This window comes from Oryctolagus cuniculus, chromosome 2 (genome assembly GCF_964237555.1).
Source record: "Oryctolagus cuniculus chromosome 2, mOryCun1.1, whole genome shotgun sequence".
NCBI classification, from domain to species: Eukaryota; Metazoa; Chordata; class Mammalia; order Lagomorpha; family Leporidae; genus Oryctolagus; species Oryctolagus cuniculus.
In genome coordinates this window covers 106,027,165-106,040,505 of record NC_091433.1, presented here as the reverse complement: position 1 = coordinate 106,040,505, position 13,341 = coordinate 106,027,165, and the positions used below count along the sequence as shown (strand labels likewise).

Below are 13,341 nucleotides of genomic sequence, written 5' to 3'. Positions count from 1 at the left end.
TATCGTTCAAAATATGTAATTCCTCACTTTAATATACTTATGCATTTTTAAAATATTTATTTATTTGTTTGAAAGGCAGAGTTACAGAGATGCAGAGGCAGAGGCAGAGGCAGAGAGAGAGGTCTTACATCTGCTGGTTCACTCCCCAATTAGCCACAGCATCTGGAACTGTGCTGATCTGAAGCCAGGAGTCAGGAGCTTCTTCCAGGTCTCCCACAGGGGTGCAGGGGCCCAAGCAGTTGGGCCATCTTCTATTCTTTCCCATGCCATAACAGAGAGCTGGATCGGATGTGGAGCAGCTGGGACTCGAGCCAGTGCCCATATGTGATGCTGGCACTGCAGGCGGCAGCTTTATCCACTACAACACAGTGCCGACCCCAACCAGGAGCTTCTTCTGGGTCTCCCATGTGGGTTCAGAGGCCCAAGCACTTGAGCCAACTTCTACTGCTTTCCCAGGCCATAACAGGGATCTGGATTGGAAGTGGAGAAGCCAGGACTCAAACCAGTGCCCATAAGGGGTGCTAGCACTGCAGGTAGCAGCTTCATCTGCTATGCACAGTACTGGCATTTTAAAAATACTCATAATAAACATAATAAAGGTCTTTTATCATAAGAAAGATTTAAAAGCACTCAGCTTTCAAATCAGCCCATTACAAAAGGTAGTAAATAGGCATCACTGGCATTTTAACCTCTTAAAAATATAAATGTTAAGAAGAGGTCAACTTAGCAGACTCACAGAGATGTATCCCTAATCCAACATCCCTAATCCAAAAATCCGAAATATAAAATACCCCCAAATCTGAGAGTTTTGTGAGCACTGATGTGACATCCCCAAGTGAAAAATTCCAAGCTTGACCTTGTATGATGGGTGGCAACTAAAACATAGATGCAATATTGTATAAAATTACCTTTGGGCTATGCATTGTGTTGTAGTGGGTAAAACCACCATCTGCAATGCCAGCATCCCATACGGGTGCCGGTTTGAGTCCCAGCTGCTCCCCATCTGATCCAGCTCCCTGCTAATGGCCTGGGAATGCAGTGGAAGATGGCCCAAGTGCTTGGGCCCCTATGACCCATGTAGGAGACCTGGATGAAGCTCCTGGTTCCTGGCTTCTGCCTGGCCCAGCTTCAGCTATCGTAGCCATCTGGGGAGTGAACCAGCAGATGTCTCTGTCCTGTCTCTGTCTCTCTCTGTAACTCTGCCTTTCAAATAAACAAACCTTTAAAAGAAGATGTATATAAAACATAAAAATTTCATGTTTAGATATCTCATTATGTATATACAAATATTCTAAAATTAAAAAAAAAGACTTCAAAAACCATGTGGTCCTAAGCATAATACTCAGCCTGCTTCCTTATAACTAACACAGATAGGTAGGTAAATAAAAAGTCCAAAGTACTTTTCTCCATAGGTTCCTGGGAGATAAAATGAAAGGATTGAACTGGTGTGAGCTAACTGAAGGGTTATGGTTCTGTTGTGATTAAAAGAAAAGAATTTTACCTCATGCCCATCACCACTAGGTATCAGGGTTCAAGTCGAGCAGGTGATGGTTATGGAAAGCTTTCTGGTTGTCAAGGTGATGTAGCATCACCGGCGGCGGCCTCATCGGGGTGGACCTTGGCCATGTGCTGACGGTCAAGTACCCACGACTGAGCTTTGCTCTTTCACTGGCTACGGGGATATTTCCACGGAATGGACCTTTGATGGATGGGGTGGACTGAGTTGCCAGGAAGGTGGTTTTGGAAGGTTTAGGAGTGTATGGCCTGTCTGCTGATGCCAGTTCTTCTGTGACGATGAACTCTGGGGGCTTCCCTTGGAGGCCTCATCAGTGTGCCAGGTGGGGCGGGGCAGGGAGATGAGAGGGAGAGGAGAAGGAGATTGTCTTTTGCAAAAGTAATTGCTCATTTTTATTTTTATTTTTTTTAACTTTTATTTAATGAATGTAAATTTCCAAAGTACAGCTTATGGATTACAATGACTCCCCCCCCCATAACTTCCCTCCCACCCGCAACCCTCCCCTTTCCCTCCCCCTCCCCCCTTCCATTCACATCAAGATTCATTAATTTGCTCATTTTAAAAAAGAGCTTATTTATATTTATTTGGAAGACACAGCAGGAGAGAGAGATGGGGCTAGCATTGTGGTGCAATGTCAAGTCCCTGCTGCTTCACTTCTGATCCAGCTTCTTGCTAATGCACTTGGGAAGGCAATGGAAGATGGTCCAAGTACATGGGCTCCTGCCACACATATGGGAGACCCAGATGGAGTTCTGGGCTCCTGGCTTCAGCCTGGCCCAGCACTGGCCATTGCAGCAATTTGGAGGGTGAATCAGCAGATAGAAGACCTCTCTCTCTCTCTCGCACTTCTTTTCAAATAAATAAAAGTTTTTTAAAAAAGGAAGAGAGAGAGCTGATTTACTCAACAAATGCCCACATTGCTAGGGCATGGGCAGGCCAAATCCCAGAGCCCAGAACTTCATCAGGGTCTCCTAAGTGGGTGTAGAGACTCATGTACTTGAGCCATCTCCTGCTGCCTTCCAGGATGTACTTTAGTAGGAAGTTGGAATGGGAAGCACACACAGGACTCATGCTCTGGCACTGTGATATGGAATGTGGGCATCCCAGTTGGAGTCTTAACTTGCAGTGCCACAATGCCCACCTCTGGAACTTCTGATTTTTGGAGGGAATGAGGCCCTCACTCAAGAGGTAGCACCAATAACACAGAAGGATGGGAGCTCGTGTGTGCTACAGGAGGCCCAAGGAACAGGCCATGTGGAGAGGCAGAAGTCCAGGAGGGCTCTCAGGAGAAGCAGCATCAGCTGTGTGCTGGAAGAGAGACAAAGTTTCCCTAGGGTTGGGGCTGAGCTTCTGCCGAGAGAATCCACTGGGGGGAAAACCAGGGCCAAGAATGGGTGAACAATGCTACATTTTATGGAGAGGTGATGAAACCCTTGCCCAGAAGGAAAGGGGTTAGAAAGCAGAAAGAAACAAAAAACCTGAGGTTGGCAGGTGGGCTGAGGCTACTGGGCCTTGTCCAAGTCAGGCCATCCAAGATGTTCATCTTGGGAGTAGAAAATGGAATGGCAGCATTGCGTTGAAAGGAAGGAAGTCTTGTGGTGGCTATAGGGGACAGGAGATGGGGCAAGGGAAGGATGTGACTGCCCAGAAAAGCTGGGGACAAAGGGAGCAGATATCCTGGAGTCTGGTACCAGAACTGGGGTGCCTGAGTGGCTGGCAAGGGAGGCTAGGCTGTCACTGCAAAAACAGAGGACTAGGAAACCATTCTGTCCCTTCTGGGACACTGGCGACCATTGCCTTTGGCTGTTCAGAGGCAAGGGAATGCATATATGTATGTGTGTATGTTTATATATGTATATACACACATACACATATATGTGTATATATATACACACATACACATATATGTGTATATATATACACAAACATATGGACGAATATATATATACACACACACATATATAGACGTATATATACACACACACATATATATAGATATATAAAACGTCTTGGAGCCTCTCACAGGAAGCAGGTGCAGCACGTGGATGCTGACGGAATGTGGGCAGCAAGCTTCTGGTTGAAAAGAGGAGGTGGGTGCCACGTGGAGCCCACTGCTTCTCTGCCAAGTGGTGATACCTTCAAAACCTTTTATTCCTCTGGGTGTGACTCTCTTTTGTTGCCTTCGGTCTATTCAGTTCTCTTGGTGCAAATGCTGTTGAGTGTGACACCAACAGTTAGAAGGAAAGAATAGCCCATTGCTTTCTAAGGAAGAATCCACGATTTTTTCAAAAGCAACAGGCATTTTTTGTGATCTTTTTTTGAAAAAAAAAAAAAAGAGATTTGTTTATGTGAAAGACACACACAGAGGGAGAGGGAGAGGGAGAGAGAGAGGCATCTTCCATTTGCTTGTTCATTCCCCAAATGTCTATAATGCATGTCCTCTCCCACCCCTGCCCCTTGGCTTGAGCCAACGGCTCCACCTAGGTCTCCCACTGAGGTTGCAGAAGCCCCAGCACTTGGGCCATCGTGCGTTGCTTTCCCAGGTACCTTAGCAGGGAGCTGAATTGGCAGTGAGCAGCAGGACTTGAACTGTCATTCTGATACGGGATGCTGGAGCCCCAGTGTTAGGGCCTGCTGTCATCTTTTTGGCAACATGGAAGTCATAGTCCTGAATTACAATAAGATGTTGCTAATTCCAAGGAGTTTATAATCGGGTAGAAAAGGGAGAAAGTATGCCAAACTTGAAAAGAGGTAGGCTGTATTAATGACCACAATGAAATGCAAAAAGAGTGAGAGGGCCTTTGCAGCACCCAGGCTGGTGAGCAGGAGAGGAATGACTCATCGGCCCGTGACAACCTTGAACAACTTACCCAGAAGGTCAGGGGACCTGCATTCTAACATCGCCTTGACATTTAATGCCATTGACTGGGGACAAATTGGGTCAACTTTGACTTTCTCAGAACCCATAAGAGAATTTCGTGCAGCCTTTGTCTCCAGCGTCCTTGTCCCATGGCTCTCCCGGAGATCCCTTGTGCTGCTGGAGTTGTAAATACCACAGTGACAAGGAGCCCAAAGCCTGCTCCAATGTGGAAAAAGTCGTGGGACTTCAGCCCTCACTTCCTCTTCCAGTTGGCTCTGTGGCACTGGACTCATGGTTGAGAGCACACTGGCCCAGGAGGCAGAAAATGCCCTGCATTTTGAAACCTTAATTAAACCAAGGTTATGGAAAGAAACCAAAGAGTAGTGTAGTCTTATTAACTGAGAAGCACGAAATGCCCAAGGTACAGCAGGTACAAAATACGTAAGGGACAGCCAGCGCAAACATTCTCTCTCTTTCTCCTTCTCATACATTTTATTGCCCCTTAGCTTTGAGAAAATTCCTTCACATCTCATTAAACCTGCCATGGATGTCTGGGTGGGACAAGGAGGTGGAGTATGGAGTGAGGACTCTGGTGACCTGGGAGGAGGACTTCCTCAGGTTGGGTACCTGTATTGGTAGTGGGTCTCTTCAATGGTGTGACTCCATAATAGATGGGCTATGGTAAAGGCATTCCCAGCAGCACTGATAAGCCTTCTCTCTGACATACGACTTCCTAAGCACTGATGATATGGGTGAAGTGGGCTGGATAGCAAATAGTTTAATCTTTCAGATGCTATCTGAAGAATCTCATGTTTTATGGATAAGTTATGTCATAAACTTGAAGTCTCCTCTTTCTAACTTTTAGAAATACTTTCACTGACATCAGACTTTCATTGAAGTGTTTTGGTTTGGAAGTCACAACATTAAAATCCTAGACAAACAAATGCACCCTGGTTGCCTCATACCATCCACTTTGGGTACACAGAAGAAATGTCCTTCCTAGAACACAAGGTAGGCTTTTCTGAGTATGGAGTGCTGCTGGAGAAACTGATGGTATCTTGACCATGTGTCTCCTTCTCCCACAGGTCCTGTATAACTTGTTCAAGTCCTTCTGCCAGATGAAAACCATTGAGACCATCGATGTGTTTGCCGGAATTGCTAACTTCTTTGTCGTGGGAATCGGTGGGGTGTTGATCGGCATCTTCCTGGGTTTTATAGCGGCATTCACCACTCGCTTCACACACAATATCCGAGTGATTGAGCCACTCTTTGTTTTCCTGTACAGCTATTTGTCCTACATAACAGCTGAGATGTTTCACCTCTCTGGCATCATGGCGTAAGTATTTCTTTGCTACAAACACTTGAGCACTACGTTTTGTTGGATTCAAGTATTCTAAGCTATTAAATGGATTAAGTTATATGAAAGAGTAGATTTTTAAATTATGTTAAGAAGAATTAAAGGTGGGCTTTTATTAATTTTTTAAATAAGAGGAAATCATATATCAACCATATTTATATTAACATTATCTGATGTTAAGAAGGAAAACTGGCTGGCGCCGCGGCTCACTAGGCTAATCCTCCGCCTTGCAGCGCCGGCACACCGGGTTCTAGTCCTGGTCGGGGTGCAGGATTCTGTCCCGGTTGCCCTCTTCCAGGCCAGCTCTCTGCTGTGGCCAGGGAGTGCAGTGGAGGATGGCCCAAGTCCTTGGGCCCTGCACCCCATAGGAGACCAGGATAAGTACCTGGCTCCTGCCTTCGGACAGGCGCGGTGCCCCGGCTGCAGCGCACAGGCCGCGGCAGCCATTGGAGGGTGAACCAATGGCAAAGGAAGACCTTTCTTTCTGTCTCTCTCTCTCTCACTGTCCACTCTGCCTGTCAAAAAAAAAAAAAAAAAAAAAGAAGAAGGAAAACTGCCTAAAAGTTATTTCTTGGCTCTCCTTTGAGGTTAAACAAGACCTGTTGAGGTTGATCTTCGTTAAGAATATTCTGGGTTTGATGCCCATTCAGTGTTGTCCAACAAGGTTGTGTCACCCACATTAATGTTGGAGTTTTGGGTTTGCTGATGTATGTTCATTTGAATAATCTTAGTGGTAGAAATATTTTATATGATGAATTCTACTTGAGAAAACTGCTGAAAGTCACTCAAAGTGAAATACAATGAGTAATAATATGATCAAGTAATTTCAGTTTAGCTTTAAAAATAAAGAGGTCTGATTCTAAAGCCTGAAATGTATAAAGGAAGACATGATTTATTAAGGATTCAGTGTATGATTCACCACCTGACTGGAGGACATTCTCAGAAATGTATGCACGTGGGCTGAACAATGGGAATGTTTAGACCCTATTTTGGTCTTTAGATGGTTACTTTGAAGGAGAATTCTCATTGGATGTGGATGTTTATGCTACTTCCTTGAATAAGCCTGTTATACTATGCTCACACTCTGTATGTGGTGAGTGAAAAATACTTAGTAATAGAAAGCCACTACATTTTTGTTGACAAATATTTGTTTGCAGCTCAATATATAAGAACTTGCTGTATCTGGCCGGCGCCGCGGCTCACTAGGCTAATCCTCCGCCTAGCGGCGCTGGCACACCGGGTTCTAGTCCCGGTCGGGGCGCCGGATTCTGTCCCGGTTGCCCCTCTTCCAGGCCAGCCCTCTGCTGTGGCCAGGGAGTGCAGTGGAGGATGGCCCAGGTGCTTGGGCCCTGCACCCCATGGGAGACCAGGAAAAGCACCTGGCTCCTGGCTCCTGCCATCGGCTCAGCGCGGTGCGCCGGCCGCAGCGCGCAGGCCGCGGCGGCCATTGGAGGGTGAACCAACGGCAAAGGAAGACCTTTCTCTCTGTCTCTCTCTCTCACTGTCCACTCTGCCTGTCAAAAAAAAAAAAAAAAAAAAAAAAAAAAAAAGAACTTGCTGTATCTATTTAGGGTGTTGCTATTATAAGCATAGGCCTAGTTCTCCCTGAAATTCCCTCCCAACCTAATTGAAGGGTTGTTTTGATTGAGGCCTATTTTGTTTTTCACCCCATATCAGCACTTGTGTATCAAGAGTGATTAGGTGTGTAGTTGAGGAAATCAAAGGCCCCTGTGCAAGGAGAGTGGAACCCTTTGTCACGAAAGCCATGAGTTAAAGGTTGGCTGGTTTTTTGTTTCATAGAGCACCTAAATAAAGCAACCTATTAATCCAGTTTGACCCAGTCATGAAATGTTCCCTGTCTTCCTGGTTGCTATTCATATCATCTGTATCCCTTCCAGTTTCCTTACTGTTCTTTGACGAGTGTCATTGAAAATGTGTGATCAGCTAGTTCCAAGGTCTCTACCAAGAGTGTAGGAGTGGGACTTAGCATCTGGTTTTGCAGCAGTGTTGTTCTAGCAACAGTTGTGTGAGAATCTTGAATTGCATTGTGTGTCTGAGGTGTTAAGAACTCCTGATCATGTGCGTAGAGAAAGGTTGTACAACACCCACAAGGTAGCTATCTTCATGAGTCAGTTTGTCTGATGTTGAGATCCAGAACTGGGAGTCTTTGAAGATCCAGAGTAGAGAGGGAGAGTTGAAGAGCTGGATGGGGTTGCAATCCTGGTGCATCAGAAATGTCAGTGAGACCCAGAGTCCATCGGGGTGGGAAGGCCTGTGCTACATCAGGTCACTGGCGTCTTGTTAGTATGGGATCACTGGATTACTTTCTCTGAGAATTCTGAAATCAGACACGAATAGTGCCACATATTCTTGAAAAATAGCACAGGTAATTCTCTGCTTCAATTTTCAGGTGGATGAAAAACATCTCTCGTTTTCAACTTCAAAGTGAACATTCATTTTACAGCTTAGTGTAACAAAAATTCTCTTATTACATTTATTGTCATGGACTACAGTGTACCAAAATAATAATGGACCCTTAAGTCAAATGGAGATGTAACCATTTTTATATCTAGAATTGCCATGCACACTCATTGTCCTGTGTTAGCAAAGGAAGAGCCTGGTGGGCACTGGGATGTGTTTGTTCCCAGAAGTGATGCCCTGTTTTCTAAGGGGAGGCAATTAGTAGGCTAGTCAGAGCTGGGCATGTGTTGTGTTTCTGTATGGTGGAGATCACAGTTGTGCATTTGAAGTGCACTGAGTGTTTCCACATTGTAATCACTGTTTCTACCTGGGGATATTGGTCCAGGGCATGCGGTATAATGATGCCATTAAAATTGCACATCCAGCACACCTCTTTTCTGGGCTTAAATTATGTGCTAATTCCTTTCCTACTTCATGCTAATTGATATTTTTGTGTGTGATTTAAAAACAAATTTTTAAGGTTAATGGGAGTAAAGGCATGTGGGGTTCTGAGCATGCTCAGTACTTTCCCTTGTTTGTTTTAGAGAAATAGGCAGCCACAGAGAAAGGAAAACAGGTGAGCTGAGAGAAGGGTTGAGGCACCTCACTGAGGGTTTGGAAAACAGCTGTGAAACTTGGTCCATCTGAATTTTGCCCACAGCCTTCCTTTGTTCTTTCTTCTTCCCCAAACTTCTCCCATCCTTCTCCCCTTCCTTCTTCTTGTTGTCTTTCAGATGGTGGAACCACGTATACCAGCTTTGTCTTAAGCAGGCTCTTGGACAGCCTGTTCTAGAATGAGATCACGTGAAACCAACAGGTAGTTCATAAAGGAGTCTGATCAAAAAGACACATCTTCCTGTGCCAATCTTTTAGGTAGGGAAGTGCTAGGCAGGATTCCAGCATCTTTATTTCTTTGAGGAGGTGTTGGAAGCAGTGCACCTGGAATATGCACAAGGCCTATTGTTGCTGTTGTTTATTTTTGTCATGAAAATAAACATCCACCCCACCCACACACCACAACACAGAATTACCTGTGGTTTTATATGCTTTTCACTCACTACAAGTACATAATACGAGGTAGATTCATGCTGTGTTCTCCTCCTCTGTCTTTAATTTTTTTTTTTTTTGACAGGCAGAGTGGATAGTGAGAGAGAGAGAGAGAGAAAGGTCCTCCTTTACCGTTGGTTCACCCTCTAATGGCCAGCGCACTGTGCTGATCCGAAGCCAGGAGCCAGGTGCTTCTCCCTCCACTGCACTCCCGGGCCACAGCAGAGAACTGGACTGGAAGAAGGGCAACCGGGACAGAATCCAGGACCGGGACTAGAACCCGGTGTTTTGGCGCCGCAGGCATAGGATTAGCCTATTGAGCTGCGGCGCAGGCCCTCCTCTATCTTACAAGCTATTTGGGGAGATGACTTCAGGGCCTTCTTAGATATGGTTTGCCTTTTGTGGTGTCCTCTAGTATGAGTTTCCAACCTAATTTAACTTTAAGGATTTACTTATATCCATGCTTTGCTGTGTGTTCAGAAGGGTTTTAGGTTAAGTACTAAGAATATAGATGAAATTCCCTGTCCTCTAATATTTTTATTGTCACTTCTTTTAAAACTGTTTATTGGTTAGTTATTGATTAGATAAGCAGAGAAGCAGAGCGATACAGGCAAATAGAGAGAACTCCTGTCTCTTCATTCCTCAAATGCCTTCAATGGCTGGGCCTGGGCTGAAGTCAAAGACAGAAATTCAACCCAGATCTCCCATATGGGTGTCAGGGATCCAACTACTTGAGCCATCTCTGCTGCTTCCCAGGATCTGCATTAGCAGGAAGCTGGAGTCAGGAGTGGGTGCAGGAGTCAGACTCAGGCAATCTGCTATGGGACGTGGACTTCTTAACCACTAGGCTAAAGACCCACCTACTTTGTGCTCATTTCTATTCTGTAAGAAATTGTTGCAACTTGGGGAAAATTTGTGTGTGTGTGTCAGAGTGAGTCTCCACAGTGCTAGAACTAAAGGTTAAGAGAAAGTTTTTATGATTTTCTAAACAAGAAATTTCACCTTGGGGTGCCAAAACACTGTGCTTGTAGTAGGTCATTTAGTGGTGATTAAAAATATTGATTTTAGGCCAGCGCTATGGCTCACTAGGCTAATCCTCTACCTGCGGCGCCGGCACCCTGGGTTCTAGTCCCGGTTGGGGCGCCGGATTCTGTCCCGGTTGCTCCTCTTCCATTCCAGCTCTCTGCTGTGGCTCGGGAGTGCAGTGGGGGATGGCCCAAGTCCTTGGGCCCCGCATCCCCATGGGAGAACAGGAGGAAACACCTGGCTCCTGGCTTCGGATCAGCACAGTGCACCGGCCGCAGCGTGCCGGCTGTAGTGGCCACTTGGGGGGTGAACCAACAGAAAAAGGAAGACCTTTCTCTCTGTCTCTCTCTCACTAACTCTGCCTGTCAAAAAAAATTAATAAAAATAAATAAAAATATTGATTTTAAAAATTCTTTTTTTCCCTAGTTCTGTTCAATATGGTGGCCAACAGGCACATGTAGCTACAACATTTTAAATGTGACCAATCTGAATTGAGTTGGACTCCAAGATAAAAATATACAACCAATTTTTAAGATTGAAAGCAAAAAAACCAATTATTATTAACAATTTTTATACTGATTTATGCTGAAAAAACAATACATGGATATATTAGGTTAAGTAAATATAGTGTAAAATTAAATTCACCAGTTTCTTTTTACACTGTTACCTGTGACCACTAGGAAGTTAGAAATTGCACATAGAGTTTCTACGATATTTTCATGAGACAGCATTGCAACAGGGAAGTGTACTGCTCTCCATTCGATTTTGCTCTGGGATACTTGAAGACTGCTCTATGTTTTGTTCCCCTTAATAAAGCAGAAAAAAAAGTCATGGCATGAAAACATAGAGAAAATAAAAGAGAAATTGAGAGGGTGCTCCAGATAAAATCATCTTTGGGAATGGGGAAGGTTAAAGAAAACAAGGAAGGAGAAATAGAAGAAAGATGGGAAGTTTTTCAGAGGTGGCTTGTGCTAATTAAGATGTCAAAGTAAAGCTGTCTTGAGAAAATAAACAAATGCTACCCAGGGTCCACACCAAGGGCTTTGCTATAGACATCTTTAGAACTGGGCTGAGGAGTGGGATTCTCCTTCAGGGCAAGCTATGAGTCCTACAGGAATGAGCAAAGTACATTAAAATAGATTCATGGGATTGGAGTGTTTCATACTTTTTGTGAACCAAAACTGAAAATGTTTATAATATTCAATATTGGAAATAATGTGTTTTCTTGCCTCATCTTCTTAGAGGTAAAATAACATCAAAAACATCATTTTTACCTTCGTTTTTGTCTCTACTCTGCAAAACAAAGATCAATAGAGTCCATATATTGAGGTCTGTAATTCTTTATCCTAGGTAGTCTCAGAGAAGATACTTTGATTTTGGTAGAAATAAAAACCAAAACAAAAAATACTAAATAAAGGTACATATTCCATTATTGAAGATTATCAGCGAGAGAATTTAAAGCTACTCAGTCTCTTCCCGTCTCTTATGAGCTCCTCTGTTGGTTAGGTAGGATGAACTGGAGGAATAATACTTTTAGTTTAAGAGAAACACAAATTGAGACGCTAATTTTCTAGAAGAAATTGATACAGTGCAAAATAAACCCAATACATGTATGAGGATACTTCAAAAAGTCCATGGAAAAATGGAATAAGAGATACATTTATTTTGGGGCCAATAATTTTGGTATGTCCATGGGTTGTTTTCTTTTAATCTGCACTTTCCATGAACTTTTTTTTAAGAACCCTTGTATTTGACTAGTTTATGAAAGCAATCGCTCAGAGTGACATTTGACTGAAAAGATAGAGTATGAAAGTACTTTTTCTAGCTGTTGAAAGTTCTTCTCCTTTAGAGTACATAATAGAGGATGCATTCAGACTGGGTTGGGAATTCTTTAGACAAGAAAAACTTGATGTTTGCCTGCTAAATTTAAGTTCTATGAAACTGGAACAATTTGCTCCTGCATTTGGATCTGATTCTGTTTGAAGAACGGAGATGCTTTCGTAACTAGATAATGCTGCCACCTTTTGCTTTTGGGGACAGTTTCTTGATTACTGTTTATGATCATTTTTAAAAATGGTGATCATCACTACTGATATTGTAGAAAATAACACTACTTCCTAGTAATATGTAGATCAAAATGCAAAGCAAGATAATAATTCAGAAATATAAATTATTATGTAATTGTGAGAACTAATTATCTTTTCTTAATGAAAACTTTTTTGAAAAAATTGATAATGAAATGAATTGTTTAGTTATCTCACAGCTGGTACTCTGAATATGGTGTGCATAAACACACAATTTAAATCAATTTTCCAGCCACTGCTTGAGGAACTTAAAGCAAAGTCAAGGTTTTTGACTCTGCTTGCTACAGAGTCATTGTTTGCTCTTCCAGTGATATGACTGACAGCCTAAGGATAACCAGAGATTCCTTCATTTTCATTTAACAAAATTCAGCTCACCCACTTGCAATTCTCTGCACAGGGAAGAAAGCTGACCTGGTGTGAGTCCAGAGCTTTCCTTTGTTAGTTTTCTTGTTGGGAAGAGGCTGTGAGTAGCAAATACTGATGTAGCTTTTCCTGCTCTTTTTGCTGCTCTCTTCCTTTTATGTCAATCAAACATTGCGCCTGCATTTTTCAGTGTCCCCAGAGGATGCAGCCAGATGGCCGTCTTTCCATGCGTGACCTCACAGTTAATCCCCAGCTACTTGAAGTAACTTGAATCACTGCAGCCAGGAGTATACCTCCGGCAGTAGAGGGAGGCTCTGAGTAAGTGGGGGAAAACCAGATTAAACCACATGAAACCCAAAAGGGCAGCTTTACTGGCTCCTGTTAGTAAATTCTTGACAAGGACAGGTATGGGTTTGGCCTTGGGGTGATGGTACCCAGAATTCCTTTGTACCCTGACCTATCTCTCTGTCATCATTGCCTTTTATTGTGTGCTGGCTTCCTCTTCATAGATTCGCCATCTCCAAAGCATGAAAACAGGGTCATCAACAAATTGGGCTTTCTATCTTTGCCACCTTGTTACTGGAGAGTAAGGTGAGATCTACCCTGCCAGGTCCTATTAGAAAATATT

At 43.6% G+C, this 13,341-nt stretch overlaps 1 protein-coding gene across 1 annotated transcript in view; it reads left to right on the top strand.

Moving 5' to 3' along the window:
- Window positions 1–13,341, top strand: part of SLC9A2 (solute carrier family 9 member A2) — a 106,805-nt gene that overhangs the window by 38,774 nt on the left and 54,690 nt on the right. The window contains exon 3 of the mRNA XM_008253183.4: window positions 5,462–5,712. Within this exon, the coding sequence (XP_008251405.3) occupies window positions 5,462–5,712 (251 nt within the window). The remainder of the gene's footprint in view (window positions 1–5,461; window positions 5,713–13,341) is intronic.